General features: G+C 44.6%; 1 protein-coding gene across 4 annotated transcripts in view; it reads left to right on the forward strand.

Annotated features, from left to right (window-relative positions):
- IL16 (interleukin 16) overlaps positions 1 to 18,748 on the forward strand; it is a 170,308-nt gene that overhangs the window by 69,258 nt on the left and 82,302 nt on the right. For all 4 annotated transcript variants that reach the window (XR_010659102.1, XM_065906139.1, XM_065906140.1 and 1 more), the window contains 5 exons: positions 5,619 to 5,692; positions 7,247 to 7,463; positions 9,393 to 9,510; positions 11,712 to 11,844; positions 17,663 to 17,750. Coding sequence is in view for 3 of the 4 variants with exons in the window: in XM_065906139.1 (XP_065762211.1) it covers positions 5,619 to 5,692; positions 7,247 to 7,463; positions 9,393 to 9,510; positions 11,712 to 11,844; positions 17,663 to 17,750 (630 nt within the window). In the remaining variant the exon portion in view is untranslated. The remainder of the gene's footprint in view (positions 1 to 5,618; positions 5,693 to 7,246; positions 7,464 to 9,392; positions 9,511 to 11,711; positions 11,845 to 17,662; positions 17,751 to 18,748) is intronic.

Genomic DNA, 18,748 nt, shown 5'->3' on the forward strand with positions numbered 1-18,748 from the left:
ATTCAGTGCAATCAAGCACTTACTTTACAAGAGGTTTTCTGCTAGTCACGAGGAGCTAATGTCACTAAGAGCTAATCTTAGTGCTTTTCTGGATATGAGGAAATGTGAGGATTGGGGTCATAAAATCAGTTCCTGAAATTATCTAGCTATCTATAAAGATCTGTTCCACCAGTTTCCCTGGAGCTCAAAGTGCCTCACTCTCTACGCTGGACTCGCTTCAGGGTGTGTCAAAAGTCAACAGCTGCAGCAGCACAGGGTTCAATCTCCACAGAGGCAGATGGCAGATGCCCTTGGCAGGTGCCAATTTGTAGTTGACAGGTGCAACAAAACTATTGTGTCCAGATCAAGGCTAATAATATTTTATCTGTATTCTCCTTGCAAAAAAATGATTGTGTAAGATTTATATGGCAAAACCGAGGCTAATCACCTTCCACCAGAAATGACCAAATAAGGAATAAAGACTGGGGGTTCCAGAGTTGGGCTCCGTGGCTCCCTTGGGATGGACCTTCTAATAATTTGAAGACAAGTTCAGGATTTTGTGTAATGAAGAATGAGTAGTGAAGTATGAAGTATGTCCTTTATAAATCCTTCCTTCATCATGCACTTAGTTATATTGTGATTATTTTTTTAATTTGTGAGTTTTCATTCCTCAACTAGGCATCTTCTAAGGATGAGAACTGAGCCTTTTGTTTTTCTCCTCTAGTTTTAGCAACTGAACATGTCAAGCTGATTTGAGTATTCTCCCCACCTCTTTTATTGTCACAGACACATTGGATAAAACAGCACTTTCAAACTCTAGAGAAAGAAATGGAAACGCCCAGCTTTTCAGACACAAAGAAATCACTTAATCTCAAGTATGACATTCCCAGGAGTTGATGATGTGATAGTGAAACTGACTGGTGTCGTTTCCAGGGCTCCAAAAAGCTCTGGTACCATTGTTCTTTATGTCTCAGCACAGAAAGAATTCAGTGAAAAGACAAAGTAGTAGGTAAGGAGTGGTTTATTAGAATAGGATGAGTTCTCTAGGTGGGCAGATGAGAAATACCACACCCTGAGAATTTACAGGGCTACAGTTTTATAATACGGAAACGTGGGGAGAAGAAGACCTTCTTTCTCTTTCTTGAGTAGACGTCATGCGTCCATCATCAGCTCCTCCTCCAGGTTGGCCAGGCATGTTTTCTTGTCCCTACAGGCCAAGCTAGGTCCACACATTACTCTTTCTCATGTGTGCAGAGAGCGTGTCCTAGGGATTATTAACTTACTGAGCTCACTGGGCAGGATGTGGGGCTCACGCCACTGTTGTTTTTCTGTTTGGGGGCATGTCTCCGGCTTCTGTCGCATGGTTTTGTTGCTAAACAGGCCCACTTGGTTCTGTGGTTAAGCAAACCTGCTTTCCTAAGTAATCATTAGCTGACAGGCTCTCCAGTATTTTTTCTACTCACAGTCCCCTAGTGGGATTAACTATTTAATCACCTACTTTGTCTCTTCACTCTGTCCCTGTCAATAGCACAGGAAGCTGCTTATGGCATAAGGCCCAGGGGCTGGGGTTTGATGCCCACACAGGGACAGGGGAGGTGGCCATGGGCCCTGGGAACCTCTGAGAACCTGCAGAAAGCCTTTGTGCTCATGAGCCAGCAAGGTGAGGAAAGCAAGGAGGAAATATAACTTTGTCCTCAGCTCTTGGGTGGAGGAAAGACATCTCCCTCAAGAAAACAAAGAATCAGCCTGTATCTGGGTGAGTCTGCAGGTTTCCCATCAGAACCTGGGTCTCAGGACTTCCACACCACCGAGCTTATGTTACAACTAGTCCTAAACCAGCCCTGAGATCCCTGGATGCCTACTGGAAAGAAAGGGAAAAAATAAAAGCAGTCTGAGGGCTATGGGAGTTCCACTAGTAAACAAGCTCCCCTTGAAAATGGGTTGAAAATAAAGACTATAACTTTTCAGCCATAAAAAGAATTAAATCCTGTCACTTAGGACAACATGGATGGACCTTGAAGACATTGTGCTGTGTGAGATAAGTCAGACAGAGAAAGACAGTACATGATCTTATTTACATGTGGACTAAAAACAAAACAAAAAACCTGAACTCACAGATTCAGAGACTAAATGGGTGGTTGCTGAAGGTGGTCAAAAGTCATGAGCTTCCAGTTATAAAATGAATCAATCATGGTGACTTTAGTTAATAATCTTATATTGTGCGTTTGAAAGCTGCTAAGAGAGTAGAGCTTTTTAAAAGTTTTTTTTATTGAAGTATAGATGATTTACAGTGTTGTGCTAATTTCTGCTGTATAGCAAAGCGACTCAGTGATACACATTTATATTCTTTTTCATATTCTTCTCCATTATGGCTTATCACAGAATATTGAGTATAGTTCCCTGTGCTGTACAGTAGGACCTTCCTCTTTATCCATCCTCTATATACTAGTTTGCATCTGCCAATCCCAAACTCCCACTCCTTCCCTCTTCCAGCCCTCCACTGCTTTGACAACCACATACCTCTTTAGATAGTAGATCTTGAAAGTTTTCTCATCACAATGAAAAAAAAAAACTTGTAACCAGGTGTGGTGACTAATATTAACTAGATTATGAGTTAAGCAAACTCCAGGAGATGGTGAAGGACAGGAAAGCCTGGGGTGCTACAGTCCATTGGGTCAAAAAGAATCAGACATGACTTAGCAACTGAACAACAACAATATTGTGGTGATTATTTCTCAGTGTATAATATGCTGAAAAAAAATAAAAGAAGTAACTGAAAAACAAGAAGGAAAGAATAGAACACAGTGAAAAGATAAATGTGAAAAAATAACTTAGAAATTAAAAAAAGTAAAGCCATTGAAATTTAAAAACAAACAAACTTTGGTGAATGGGTTAGACAGCAGATAAATGCAACTGTCAGGAGAATATGTGAGCTGGAAATTATCCAGGAGGCCACACAGAGCAATGGAGAAAAAAAGGTGAGTACTAGAGAAACAAGGAAAAGAGGTTGAGACGGTCTAGAATAATCTAATGAGAATTCTAGAAAGAAAGAGCATCATGAAAGCAGGGGAGTGATAAGTAAGAGAGCATGGTTAAGAATATTCTAGAATTATTTCAAAGCCCAGAACTTCAATATGAGGAAGCACCCCAATACATCCTAGTTAAAATTTAGCCTATTGAAGACAAAGGAAAAAGTGTATTTAAAACAACCAGAGAAAAAAAGATGGACTGTCTATCAGTTCAGTTCAGTTCAGTCGCTCATTCGTGTCCAACTCTTTGCAACCCCATGAATTGCAGCATGCCAGGCTTCCCTGTCCATCACCAACTCCCAGAGTTTACTCAAACCCATGTCCATTGAGTCAGTGATGCCATCCAACCATCTCATCCTCTGTCGTCCCCTTCTCCTCCTGCCCCCAATCCCTCCCAGCATCAGGGTCTTTTCCAATGAGTCAACTCTTCGCACGAGGTGGCCTAAGTATTGGAGCTTCAGCTTCAGCATCAGTCCTTCCAATCAACACCCAGGACTGATCTCCTTTAGGATGGACTGGTTGGATCTCCTTGCAGTCCAAGGGACTCTCAAGAGTCTTCTCCAACACCACACTTCAAAAGCATCAATTCTACGGTGCTCAGCTTTCTTCACAGTCCAACTCTCACATCCATACATGACCACTGGAAAAACGATAGCCTTGACCAGAAGGACCTTTGTTGGCAAAGTAATGTCTCTGCTTTTTAATATGCTATCTAGGTTGGTCATAACTTTCCTTCCAAGGAGTAAGTGTCTTTTAATTTCATGGCTGCAGTCACCATCTGCAGTGATTTTGGAGCCCAAAAAATAATGTCTGACACTGTTTCCACTGTTTCCCCATCTATTTGCCATGAAGTGATGGGACCAAATGCCATGATCTTAGTTTTCTGAATGTTGAGCTTTAAGCCAACTTTTTCACTCTCCTCTTTCACTTTCATCAAGAGGCTTTTTAGTTCCTCTTCACTTTCTGCCATAAGGGTGATGTCATCTGCATATCTGAGGTTATTGATATTTCTCCCGGCAATCTTGATTCCAGCTTGTGCTTCTTCCAGCCCAGCATTTCTCATGATGTACTCTGCATATAAGTTAAATAAGCAGGGTGACAATATACAGCCTTGACGTATTCCTTTTCCTATTTGGAACCAGTGTGTTGTTCCATGTCCAGTTGTAACTGTTGCTTCCTGACCTGCATACAGGTTTCTCAAGAGGCAGGTCAAGTGGTCTGGTATTCCCATCTCTTTCAGAATTTTCCACAGTTTATTGTGATCCACACAAAGTCTTTGGCATAGTCAATAAAGCAGAAATAGACATATAATGGACCCATAATTAAGTGACTGCAGATTCAGCAACAGCAAATCAGGCCAGAAAGTCATGTTAAAAATACAAAAGCAGAGGACTTCCCTCGGGGTCCAGTGGTTAAGACTCTGTGCTTCGACAGTAGAGGGCACAGGTTCAATCCCTGGTTGGGGAACTAAAATCCCACATGCCTTGCAGTGTGGTCAAACAAAAATAAAACAAAAAAACAAAACAGAGACAGTGCTGTCTGTTGGTGTATTGAATAGATTGAATGAATGGGAGAAAGTGATTTTCTGTGCACATAAAAATGGATTTCTGGATACAGAAAAAATTCTTCTCTTAGGTGTGTTAGTGTTGTGGAGACAGGACTTGGCGTAAAAAGCCCCCAGTCCTAATTCTTTTTACCATATGAACTTCAGACTTCTCTGAGCTCACTTTCGTCTTCTGTAAGACAGGATCTTCATGGCATTCTGGAAACATCACATCCAACCCACATTTAGTGAGTACTAGGGAGGCCTCACCCAGAACTGGCCCTCGGGGTACAGCGTCTGCTGTTACAAAGCCCCATCTTCAGGGAGGGACTCTTGGGCTATCAGTGACCACTGGGATGATGAGAGCTCTGAGAGTGGGAGGTGCCAGGTACCCCAAGAGCACAAAATCGGAAGAGACTGAGAGGTTAAGAGGCAGTAGCTGGGACTTCCCTGGTGGTTCAGTGGTTAAGAATCTACCTTCTAATGCAGGGGACACGGGTTCGATCCCTGACTGGGGAACTAAGATCCCACATGCCACAGGGCAACTAAGCCCACTCATGGCAACTAAAGAAAGCTTGTGGACCACAACAAAGACCCAGTGCAGCAAAAAATTAAAAGATGGTAGCTGAAAAATATAGGAGACACATGTTGTAGTTGAGAAGATCCATGGAAACAAGCACAGAGCTTCACAGATGACAGTGGAAAGGCAGGTGTATGATGTTTCAGCAAATGGTCCAGGGGAGAGGGCGGTATGAGGGGCTGAAGCTGGAGGGGAAGAGGTGAAGCCAGGAGGTAAACAGGGAGCCGACTGGGCCAGGCCTTGGCTAAGTACTCTGGATCCCACCCTGGACTGTAAGAGGGGCCAGAGAAGGTCCAGCCCTGCTGCCCTGCCTGCCTCTCAGTGGGAGAGACCTGGGTGAGTAATGTGCTCTGTGGTGGTTTGTGCATCACACAGAGAGCTGGACAGGGGGTGGGGGAGGGCACTAGAGTTTAAGGTGGGGGTAACGCCCCCTGTGGGGGCCACACTCTTCTCAGCTATGATTCCTCCCTCCTCCCTCTCCCAACAGGTGATGAAATTCTGGAACTCAATGGGGAATCAATGGCTGGACTGACACATCAGGATGCTTTACAGAAGTTCAAGGTGACCGTTTGTTGTCCCTCTCTGGCCAAATGTTGGGGCCTCCAGACAAAGGAATCGAGCTCCCAACATCACCCTACTTACTTCAAACCTACACATTTGAACAGTGGACTCCTTTGCGTTGGGCACCCCACTGACACCAATCTTGGCACAGTGCCCAAAAGAGGCCTCACTCAGGAAATCACAGTGTGGTCAGGACTGTTGTCAGAGGCCACATCAACTATCTAAGGTTTATAACACTGTTTCAAAACGTTCTGCGGAGAAGGCAATGGCACCCCACTCCAGTACTCTTGTCTGGAAAATCCCATGGATGGAGGAGCCTGGTAGGCTGCAGTCCATGGGGTCACGAAGAGTCAGACATGACTGAGTGACTTCACTTTCACTTTTCACTTTTATGCATTGGAGAAGGAAATGGCAAGCCACTCCAGTGTTCTTGCCTGGAGAATCCCAGGGATGGAGTCACACAGAGTCGGATACGACTGAAGTGACTTAGCAGCAGCAGCAGCAGCAAAACGTTCTGTGTATTTCTGTTACAATCTGCTTTAAGTTTTGAAGATAGTCACTGAAAGGTATTTTCTGAGTCTCTGACTAGTTAGTTCAAGACTATCTTTTTGGCATATATATGTATATATGTGGTATTTGCACACACATGTTCAGTTGTGTCCAGTTCTTTGTGACCCCATGGACTGCAGCCTGCCAGGCTCCTCTGTCCATGGCATTTCCCAGGCAAGAATATTGGAGTAGGTTGCCAATTCCTTCTCCAGGGGATTGTCCGGACCCAGGGATTGAACCCGTGTCTCTTGCATCTTCTGCATTGGTAGGAGGATTCTTCACTACTGAGCCACCTGGGAATGGGCTTCCATATAGTTCATCTGGTAAAGAATCCACCTGCAATGCAGGAGACCCCAGTTTGATTCCTGGGTCAGGAAGATCCACTGGAGAAGGGAACGGCTACCCACTCCAGTATTCTGGCCTGAAGAATTCCATGGACTGTATAGTCTATGGGACCGCAAAGAGACACAACTGAGCAACTTTCACTTTCACCTGGGAATATATGTGCTATATAAGATATCATATCCATATTCAGACATAGAAATATATATCATGTATATGTATACTTGGGCTTCCCTGGTGGTTCAATGGTGTAAAAAAAATCCCCCTGTCAATGTAAGAGAAACAGGTTTGATCCCTGAGTCAGGAAGACCCCCTAGAGAAGGGAATGGCAACCCACTCCAGTATTCTTGTCTGGAGAATCCCATGAATAGAGGAGCCTGACAGGCTACAGTCCATGGGGTCCCAAAGAGTCAGACATGACTGAACAACTAAACAGGAATCAGACGTGACTGAACAACTAAACAACTGCATATGTATATACAGGTTTCCATATCACACACACACACACACACACACACACACACTCTGCTACATGTTCTTCAAAAACATGTTCTTCCGCTACTGTTATTCACAAAAAAAAAAAAAAAAAAAAAAAACAGCAATAAAGAAAATGTCAGCCTTGCCCTGAGCTGCTGCTGGAAGCTGTGACCCTCTCTGTTTCAGCAAGCCAAAAAGGGGCTGCTCACCCTCACGGTCAGGACCCGCCTGACGGCCCCCCGCTCCCTGGGCAGCCACCTGTCGCCCCCACTGTGCCGTTCGCTGAGCTCCAGCACCTGCATCACCAAGGACTGCGGCCCCTTCGTCCTGGAGAGCCCCGGGGCGCCCGCCAGCAGCACCAAGCCCAACGACAGGATCCTGGTGGAGGTGTCGCTGAAGAAAGGTAGGCAGGCGCTGCCTCCCGGGGCCTCACTGTCCTCCTCCACCCTCTGACTGGACCCCCCACTTCTGAGCTGTCTCCCAGACTTTCCTAGGGGGAATCAGGCCGGGTTGTTGTCCTTAAACAGATTTTTGTTGTTGGCGTATAGTTGCCTTATGGCTTCTCAGGTGGCTCAGATGGTGAAGAATCCACCTGCCAATGCAGTAGACGTGGGTTTGGTCCCTGGGCCAGGAAGATCCCCTGGAGAAGGCAATATCAACCCACTTCAGTGTTCTTGCCTGGGAAATCCCATCTACAGTCCATGGGGTTGCAAGTGTCGGACACAGCCAAGCGACCGAGCACGCACACGGTTGATTTACAATATCGCGTTAGTTTCTGCTGTACAGGAAAGTGAATCAGCTGTGCATGTACATATACCCCCTCTTTTTTGGATTTCCTTCCCATTTAAATCACCAGAGAGCAATGAGTAGAGTTTTTGTGCTCTACAGTAGGTTCTCATTAGTTAGCTATTTTATACACAGTGTATATATGCCAATCCCAGTCTCCCAGTTTATCCCACCTCCCTTCCCCCCTTGGTACCCGTATGATTGTCCTCAAGGTCTGTTTATGATTTTCCAATATTTTATGATTATTGTTTAGCCCCAGGGTCTAGGGCTTTGTTAACAGAAACCCAGGACACAGCATCCAAATTCAGTCAATTCAGTCAGTGTGTTCTGGTGCAGTGGTTAAAATAAAACAGAATGAAGCAAACACAGGTCTCTCTCTCATGCATACACACACACAAGACCAGGAGTTACAACTCTGTGGCTAATCTGCTGGGACCTTGGATAGGTCACTTGCCCTCTCTGGGATCTTTTTCTTACTTGCAACAGAGAATTGAGATGCTCTCACACTCAGACATTTGAAGATCAACATCCAGTCCCTTCATCACTCGGGGTGGATGCTGACAGTGATGGGCTCAGTAGCCCCTCCCCGCCAGAGTGCAGCCAGGCTGAGACCTGGAGGGTGAAGAGGAGGCGGCCGGCCCAGATTGTTGGGAGAGAGGGAAGGCCAGTGTGGCTGCAGCAAGGTGGGCAGGGTGAGAAGTGGTTTTGGAGCCCTTGGTGGGGACAGAGAGAAAGAACCTGCAGGCCTTTGTAGTTTTGTTGTTGTTGTTCAGTTGCTCAGTTGTGTTTGACTCTTTGTGGCACCATGGACTGCAGCACACCAGGTTTTCCTGTCCTTCACTATCTCCCAGAGTTTGTTCAAATTCATGTCCATTGAGTTGGTGATGGCATCCAGCCATCTCATCCTCTGTCACTGTCTTCTCCTCCTGCCCTCAATGTTTCCCAGCATCAGGGTCTTTTCCAGTGAGTTGGATCTTTGCATCAGGTGGCCAAAATATTTGAAGCTTCAGCTTCAGCATCAGTGCTTCAGTGAATATTCAAGATTGATTTCCTTTAGAATTGACTGGTTTGGTCTCCTTGATTGATTCTCTGCTAATTGCAATTGGAAATCCTTGAGGGACTTCTGGGCACTCTCTCCATGATAAGCTATGTTCCAGCTGTATTGGCTGGCCGCCTCGTTGGTTCTGCAACCTGGCCTGCTCTCCTTCCTTCTTCCCTGCCTCCCATCTTCCCTCTTTCCTCCTTCCTCCCCTCCCTCCATCTGTCCCTTCCTCCTTTCCTTTTCCCATTTTTCCTTCTCCCTCGATGTCTTCCTTCCTTCTCTTTCCCTATTTGATCTCAGCATCCTCATCTGCCTTGGTCACTAGTTTCTGACCCCCAAGCAGTGCCTGTTCACAGTGATGCTCTGCGACTATGCATGTAGTGAATGCATTGATCAATAGGAGACACCAGCTAACCCAGGACTAGTTTGGGCCCCTGACAGACCAGCGCAGACCTGGTCTAGTGCAGTCACAAGCCCCAGCCTCCACCTTGTTCTGTCTTCCAGAGGCTGGTGTCGGGCTGGGCATCGGACTATGCAGCATCCCTTATTTCCAGTGCATTTCCGGCATCTTCGTTCACACACTGTCTCCAGGATCCGTGGCACATCTGGACGGTCGACTGCGGTATGTCCTGATTATGTTTCGGAAAAGATCTTAGGGAAGGAATTCCTTAGTGTGTCAAGAGATTGATCGGAAGATGAGATCTTCAGAATTGTCCAGCGATAGCTCAGAGCCTTGATCCTCAAAGTGTGGTTCCTGGACCAGCGGCATTGACATCTCTTGGGAATCCCTTGGACATGCAGAATTCCAGGGCCCTCCCCGACTCACTGAATTGAAACCAGCATTTTTAGGAGATCCTGGGGAATTTGTATGCACGTCATCATGTAAGAAATATTTTTTCAGAGAATAATGGCCAGAAACAGAAAACATGAAGTGAACACACTTCAATTCAGATGTAACTGATGTTGATTATATAGTGACATAAACAGGAGGTTCAAGGAGGTTTGCCTGTGTAGTCTATGTGGGAAAAAAAGCTTACTGAGTGAATCAGTAGTATTAACTCCATTTCTTGGTAGCACAAACAAAAGATTTTTCGGCATTTCACATATGTCTTTTTACAAATAACTTCTAAGAGAGGTAAAAATCTAAATTTTATTTTCAACAAGTTATTTGAGTCTAGTAATAACATTTTATTCCAGTTTAACTTGTTAGAATACTCAGTTCCACATTCATATATGGTTTATCTTCTCTCATCGAGCATATGATATTTGCTGGTAGCTCAGCAGTAAAGAATCTGCCTGCCACGCAGGAGATTCCTGGGTCAAGTTCAGTTCCTGGGTCAGGAAGATCCTCTGGGGAAGGAAATGGCAACCCACTCCAGTTTTCTTCCCTGGGAAATCTCATGGACAGAGGAACCTGGTGGGCTCCAGTCCATGGGGTCGCAAAGAGTCGGACATGACTTAGCTACTAAACAATAGCAATATATGCTATATATTTATATGTATCCCAGATAATATATCTTCATGTATACCTTCTCTACTGAGTTTGGGTTTTGCTAAATCAGCAGAGTTTGGCCATATTTTAAAGGTTTTCCTATCACTATAGTATGTACAGGCTTGAATTAATGATGGGTTTGCTGCTATCCTAGGCAGGAGGGTGATGTCTGATTGACTGAGCTGCTGTGCTGTCACCTGGGACAGAGTGGCTCAGTCAGAGTGATGGTTTTAGTCCAAATCTCTTGAGACAGTCTTCCTTCTTAGACTTGAGCTGAGTATGGATTGTTTTGAAAACTTTCACTTTCCTTGGCATCAGGTGCTATCTGGCGATGGTCTTTTACAGCAATGAAAATGTGTGCTTTCTTAGCAAGAAGGGGAAAGGGGGACCAGCTCTGCATTAGCAATGTAGAAGAAAGAAGCAGCTGATCACAGCAGCAGGAACCATGAAGTCAGTGTCAGGAGACCTAAATTTCAGTCCCAGCTCTGCTGATAACCATCTAGGGCAGAGGATGGCAAATGAGGGCCCACCATCTGTTTTTTTTTTTTAATAAAGTTTTATTGGAACAAAGCCATACTCATTCATTTACATATTCTCTAAGGCTGTTATTTTTATGCTATGATATCAGAGTTGCAGAGTTGCAATAGAGATGGTATGGTCTGCAAAGTCTAAAATATTTATGTGGCACTTAACAGAAAAAGGTTTTAGTCCTTAAGTGAGGTCTTTTTGAGGAGATAATTTCACCCTCTCTGCCTCATTTTCCTCATGTGTGAAGCAAGGGAATTGGTTTGTACAAATTCCCTGTTTATCGAAGCAGCCTTATTGTTTTCTACCTCATCTCCCCTCCCCCCCGCCATTTCCTGCCTTATAAGAATGAACTCCATTGCCTTCCCAATTTATTTCTTTTTATAAGAACCTCAACCAGTGATTTCTTCTCTACCTTTTAGCACATCCCATTCGTTCATTCCCTTACATATTCTGCATATGGGAACACAGAAGGCCCAAGAGAGGACGTGATCAGTTCACCTGTGGTTAATTGGTTAATCCATTACACTGGTTAAACTACACCCTTCATCTCATTTGAATTTAAGTTATATGGACAAGGGCAGAAAAAAGTTACAAACTGTGGTGAATGTTGCCCCACTCTGGGATGCACCGTCTCCCATTTTGTGGTCATGCATGAAGTAGGTGTGTGATGAGCTGCTTTGGTCAGTGCTGTGAATTTGGGGCTTCATCACGTACCCTAGGAAGGAGTGGGACCTTGGGGACTCAGTCGTGCACATGCCCTGTGAATGAGCTGCCTGACGGCTCCCTGTTGCTACCTTTTGCAGATGCGGCGATGAGCTGGTGGAGATCAACGACTCCCCCGTTCACTGCATGACACTCAACGAAGTCTATGCCATCCTGAGTCACTGTAACCCGGGTCCCATCCCCATCATGGTTAGCCGCCATCCGGACCCACAGGTGACTCCCTCTCCCTCCCAGGCCCACTCTCGCAGGATTCCCATGGGAACAAGAAGTGGATGAACATGCAGACATTGTTAACTGAGTTTGAACCAAACATCTGTACTAACAAGTTTCTGCAGCATAAGTCCTATGCAAGCTCCTGGACACCGAGGCACTTGGCATTAGCTCAGGGAGGTTCTTGTAGCTGATTTACAGGCCTGAGGGCTGGAAAACATAGACCCAGAGTTTCTGTTAACAGGTAGAAGAGATTCACTCATCCATGCATCCAGCAGGTCCCCACTATGTGACTCTCTGGAGCTGAGTGCTGGGCACACAGGGAGAGTGAGTGAGCTCATAGCACACAGTCCTGCCCTCCAGATCCTTACATTCCCACAAGACTGGCAGAGAAATCATTGCAATATTGCAAAATTGCATGGTCAGTACTATAAGAACACAGGTATACGGAAGGGAAGGCTAGATAAAAGCAAGATTTACAGAAGTTAGTTTTCTCCAGGCAAAGACTTTGTGGAAGGTCATTCCAGGCAGCAGGGACACAGAGTTAAGTTGCAAAGTTGTGAAGTCACCTGCCGTGGAGGGGGAGGGGTAGGTTCTCTGGACTGAGGTGCAGAGACGGGAGCAGAGGGTTGAGAAAGTTTGGTGAGGCATTGGGGTCACATGCCAAGGTCTTTCCACAGTATGCTAAGGTGTTTGCCTTCTGTGGGTGGTGATGAGCTAGGGGAGTCTGAAGCTCTCGCTGTGACATGTTCAGATTTTTCTTCTTACCCTTTGATTGCTCTGCAGAGGACAGGATGGAGTAGGTGGAGTTGGAGTTTTTCAGAGGAAGGAAACAGATGATGGGGCCTAAATTAAACAGCAGATGTGGGAGGAGAATAGAGCAGAAGGGGCAGCACGAGGCAACATGGGAAGAATCAACAAGATCTGCTGGTTGGGGACTTCCCTGGCAGCCCAGTGGTTAAGGCTCTGCACTTTCAATGCAGGGGCTACAGTTTTGATCCCTGGTCGGGAAACTAAGATCCCACATGCCTCGTGGCATGGCCAAAAAATAAACAAATAAATAAATGAAATAGACCAGCAACAAGGATTTTAAAAACCATCTTCAATTCCCAGATGTTGGGGGGAAAAAAAGAGATCTATTGGCTGATTAGGTTTGGGATAAGAGAGAGGGGAGCCTAGGAGGACTGGTGTGTTTTTAGATTGGAAGATGGAGCGATGGCAACACCACAGCCAGAACAGAGAACTGGAGAAGGGAGTGTACGTGGGAGGAAAGAGAATTGTTGAGGCAGTCCAAGCTCGAGTTGGAAAAGAATTTCCAGACACAGAGCAGTTCAGAAGGGAGTGAGTGTTTTAAGAACAAAGAGCAGAGATAATGTGGGCAATGGGAGCACAGCAGGCCAACATCCAGGCAGATCTGGCAGACCAGGAGGGGCCTACAGTTTCCGTGGGTTAACAGTCAATTTTTATAGCCTCAAGACAAAAAAAATTTCTGCTGGACGGTTGGTGTTAGGTGATTGGTTGGGGTGCCATAGGTTGTTTACTGGAGTGGGCATCTTTGCCTAATTGGGAGTCAGGAAGCTTGTTAGTGATGATCAGGAGGCTTTTGGCAAAGCCAAAGGGGCTCAGTCAGCTTCAGAGGTGACCTTGATTCTGGGCTCCACTTCTGAGGAGGCCTAACACCTGTGACCTTGGGGCAGAACTCAACAAGAATGATCTCAATTGGGGACCAGTAAGATGGAGGCACTGTAGGGTGTTTAGTTAGACAGGCTAGCAGGCAGTTAGCTTTAAGACTGATAATGGTTGGCTTTAGAAAAGGCAGAGGAACCAGAGATCAAATTGCCAACATCCATTGGATCACCGAAAAAGCAAGAGAATTCCAGAAAAACATCTACTTCTGCTTTATTGACTACGACAAAGTCTTTAACTATGTGGATAACAACACACTGTGGAAAATTCTTAAAGAGGTGGAAATACACCTTACCTGCCACCTTACCTTACAGACCACCTTACCTGCCTCCTGAGAAATCTGTATGCAGGTCAGGAAGAAACAGTTAGAACCAGATTTGGAACAACAGACTGGTTCCAAACTGGGAAAGGAGTACGTCAAGGCTGTATATTGTCACCCTGCTTACTTAACTTCTATGCAGAGTACATCATGAGAAATGCCAGGTTGGATGAAGCACAAGCTGCAATCAGTATTGCTGGGAGAAATATCAATAACCTTAGATATGCAGATGACACCACCCTTATGGCAGAAAGAGAAGAGGAAAAAAAAGAGCCTCTTGATAAAAGTGAAAGCAGAGAGTGAAAAAGTTGGCTTAAAACTCAACATTCAAAAAATGAAGATCATGGCATCCGGTCTCATCTCTTCATGGCACATAGATGGGGAAACAATGAAAACAGTGAGAGATTTTATTTTCTTGGGCTCCAAAATCATTGCAGATGGTGACTGTAGCCATGAAATCAAAAGATGCTTGCTCCTTGGAAGAAAAGCTATGACCAACCTAGACAGCATGTTAAAAAGCAGAGACATTACTTTGCTGACAAAGGTCCATCTAGTCAAAGCTATGGCTTTTCCAGTAGTCATGTATGGATGTGTGAGTTGGACTATAAAGAAAGCTGAGTGCTAAAGAATTGATGCTTTTGAACTGTGGTGCTGGAGAAGACTCTTGAGAGTCCCTTGGACTGCAAGGAGATAAAATCAGTCAATCCTAAAGGAAATCAGTCCTGAATATTCATTAGAAGGACTGATGTTGAAGCTGAAGCTCCAATACTTTGGCCATCTGATGCGAAGAACTGACTCATTGGAAAAGACCCTGGTGCTGGGAATGATTGAGGGCAGGAGGAGAAGGGGATGACAGTGGATGAGATAGTTGGATGGCATGACCAACTCAATGGACATGAGTTTGAGCAAGCTCCGAGAGTTGGTGATGAACATAGAAGACTGGTGTCCTGCAGTCCATGGGGTCACAGAGTCAGACATGACTGAGCGACTGAACTGAACTGAGTGGCTGGCAAGTGAGATGCAGGTGGGAGCACAACTTGGGAAGTGCAGCCATGGGCATGGGTGTGATGACTTTGGGGATCCTGGTGATAATCACCATCAGTCTTTACTTCACTCAATGTGTTCCAGGTGGGTTTGCCAAAGACCTGACATACACAATGGCATTTAGTTGTTGTCCAACTCTGAAGCTGGTATGATTTTCCCCTCCATCTCACAGATGAGAAAACTGAGGCTTAGAAGGGAAAAGGCACGTGCCCAATAGTGGAGCTACGAAGTGGAGAGGCTAGGATTTAACCCCATGATAGCCTATGTTATTAATTAGTGGATTTCTGAACTCCCAGCAGAAGTAGGACAGAGAAGGGGATGGTGGGTAAGATCCACACAGGCCTGTGTGGCAGGCTTCAAATGCAGCCCTGCTTAGTTAGTGAGCACTGACAGTAAGCACACTGGAGGAAATATTTATGTATTATTTGGCTGCACTGAGTCTTAATTGCAACACGTGGGATCTTCTGTCTTTGTTTCGGCATGCAGACTCTTAGTTGTGGGTGGAATCTAGTTCCCTGATGAGGGATGGAACCCTGTAGTGGGAACACAGAGTCTTAGCCACTGGACCACCAGGGAAGTCCCCAATCTTAGCCATTTTGAAGCATGGAGTCCAGTGGTGTGATGGACATTCACATTTGTTTTGCAGTCATAACCATCAGCCATTCCCAGGACTCTTCATTTTGCCAAAGTGACACTCTCTACCCCTTAAACAACCCTCATACCCCCCTCTGGAGATGACTCTTCTACTTACTTTCTGTCTCCCACCGTGTCCCAGAGCTCCCACTGTTTGCTCTCTGATTTTGACAACTCTGCATACATCATCCAAGTGGTGTCATAGGTGACTGGGCCCTTTCACTTAGCATGGTGTCCATTAGGCTCACCTGTGCTATGGACTGTGTCAGCGTTTCCTTTCTTTTTAAGGCTGAATAAGATTCCATTGTATATAGAGGCCATATTTTGCACATCCCTTCATTTGTTGATGGACACTTGGGTGGCTCCCACCTTTTGGCTATTGTGAATCCTGTTGCTATGAACCTGGGTGTGCAAATACCTATTCGAGTCCCTGCTTTCCATTCTATGTGGGTAATACACAGAAGTAGAATTGCTGGATCATATGGTAATTCTATTTTTAATTTTTTGAGAAACTGCCATCTGTTTTCCATCTTGGCTGTCTCATTTTACATTCACACCAGCAACACACAAGTGTTTCAGTTTCTCCATATCCTTATCAACACTTGTCACTTTTTGTTTATTTGTTTATTTTAATGACTTGATTTTTAGTTTTAGTTGCACTGGGTCTTTGTTGCTGTTCAAGGGCTACTCTTTAGTTGTAGTGCACAGGGTTCTCTTATTGCAGAGGATGGGCTCTTAGGTGTGCGGGCTTCAGCAGTTGTGGCCCATGGACTTAGTTGCCCTGAGGCGATTGAGACCATCCTAGACCAGGGGTTGAACCTGTGTTCCCTGAATTGGCAGGCTGATTCCTAACCACTGGACCACCTAGCCATCCTCATGGGTGTGAAGTTATATCTTGTTGTGTTTTTGAGTTTTTTTTAAGATTTTTTTTTATATGGACCATTTTTAAAATCTTTACTGAATTTGTTACAATACTGCTTCCTATTGTTACAATACTGTTTTTTTGTTTTGGTTTTTGGCCTTGAAACATGTGGGATCTTAGCACCTCTACCCCCTGCTTTGGAAGGGGAATTCCTAATCACTGGACCACCAGGGAAGTTCTCTTTTGATTTTGATCTGCGTTTCCTTAATGATTACTGATGTTGAACATCTTTCCACATGCTTATTGGCCATTTGTCTGTCTTCTTTGGAAAATATCTATTCAAATCCTTTGCCCATTTTTACTTGGATGGTTTGATTGTTCTTGCTGTTGAGTTGTAGGAATCTGATTTGCCTAAGCCTTCTCCCATTCTGTGAGTCCCATTTCACTCTGCTGATTTTGCCCTTTGTTGATTGATACATGGAACATTTTCATTTTGATGTTATCCGATTTGTCTCTTTTTCTTTCTTTTTATCTATCTTTTTCTTTTTTGTCATCCAATTGTATCTATGTTTTCTGTCCAATTTGTGTCATAGTTCTTTGATATGCAGAATATTTTCATATTGAGATTGTCCAATTTATCTGCTTTTGTTTTCTTTTGTTTCTTGTGCTTTCAGTGCCCAAAAAGTTCTTTTTAAAAACCCTCTGATTTTACTGTTAAGTAGGTTCTATTATTGTCACTGTTTTGCAGGGAAAATATTGAGGGTTAGACGCTTAAGTTCCGTGTGTGAGTGTGTGGTTACAAAATGAGGGGACTGGGACTTGCATATGAGTCTGTTTGCTCCAGAACTCATACTTTTAACTATTACTCGAAGGTGATTAATTACTTGTGACAATAAGATGACTATGGTTACAGTTATGACATCCTTGTTGGTAATGAAGGCAATGATGCTGTCATGGCAGCGTTAAGTGTGGAAGAACTCCCCAGAGATAAACTCACAAATGGTTACTCTGCCTAGTTTGGCACCAAGTAGTGGAAAGAAGGTTGGGAAGTTCAGAGTGGCCACCTTGAGAATCCCTTTATTGACTGAGTTTGGACTTTGTCCAAATTAGGGAACCACTGATGCCCAGGGTGTTTCTGGGAATGTCAACTCTTTGTGGAGTGGGTGTGAATAAAAGATAGCAAAATCCAGGGGCCCGGCTAGGGAACTGGTACAGGACTCAGAACCTGATGCAGAAGTTCCCACTATTTGCTTGAGGAGGTGATGTATATTTTCCAGGTCTCTGAACAGCAGCTCAAAGAAGCTGTGGCCCAGGCTGTGGAGAACGTTAAGTTTGGAAAGGAGCGGCACCAGTGGAGTCTAGAAGGTAAGGAGACAGTGAACTTGCATTTGCAGCATCTTTGTCTCCTTAGAAAGCTTTGAGTCTAGCCACTAACTTACTCTCTACCCCAGGAACACATAGTAGTCATCACAGATGAGCCTGGTTCATAGATAAGGATTGAAACTAGCAGTCCACCAGCTAAATTGGGGTCCCATTTTACTTTGTTTCGGAGGCACAAGAGTTTAAAATCGTCTGAATTTGAATTGTTTTAAATCCACAAACTTTCTCTAATTCTTTACAGTTCTCACCATTCCCTGTTATCTTAATTTACCAGATTGCCTGTCTCACCTCTGTCCCTATAGACATTTGAGATTTCAACCACTAGCCCATGATAATAGGTTCCTTAGAAAGAGTAATATCTATTAATAGAGTTTCTGACATGTATTGAGTTCTAATCATGTTAGGCATACTATTTAATACACTATTTCCCTGAATCTTCCCATATGACTTTTATGCATATTTTTAGAAAAATGTGGGGCCCTGAGAGGCTCCCTTACCCCAGATCAGTCACAGAGTGCACAGATGATCTGGGGTGGGCACCAGGCTGGCCAACTCCAATGTACAGCAGGTGGGCATTGGCCAGGTCTTTGTGGAATGTCCATATTATGGGATAATGTGCAGACTTTAGCACTGATATTCACAAGGATGTTGCACAGTCTGGAAAGTATCCAGACAAAAGGACAGGACCCAGAATGTTATTTCAGTGGTGTTCTCCCATTTCCACCCAGTCAACATGCTTCTATGCTCAAGGGAGGAGGACAGAGAAAAAAAGTTTGACAGCGGTTACCTCTGATAGGCTGAGGGTGAATTTTTGCTTTCATTTCTTCCTTTCTGCAGCTGACTTTAAACAAAGATGCATTTTTATTTTATGATCAGGAAAAAGCAAAAGAGAAGCTTTTTCTCTAAAGACGATTTGAATTATGAGCTTGGTCGGCCTTGGTTCTGTACTGAGGTCTGAGATGCTCACCTGTGGGACTCCCCTG

This window comes from Muntiacus reevesi, chromosome 15, assembly GCF_963930625.1.
Source record: "Muntiacus reevesi chromosome 15, mMunRee1.1, whole genome shotgun sequence".
In the NCBI taxonomy this organism is placed as follows: Eukaryota; Metazoa; Chordata; class Mammalia; order Artiodactyla; family Cervidae; genus Muntiacus; species Muntiacus reevesi.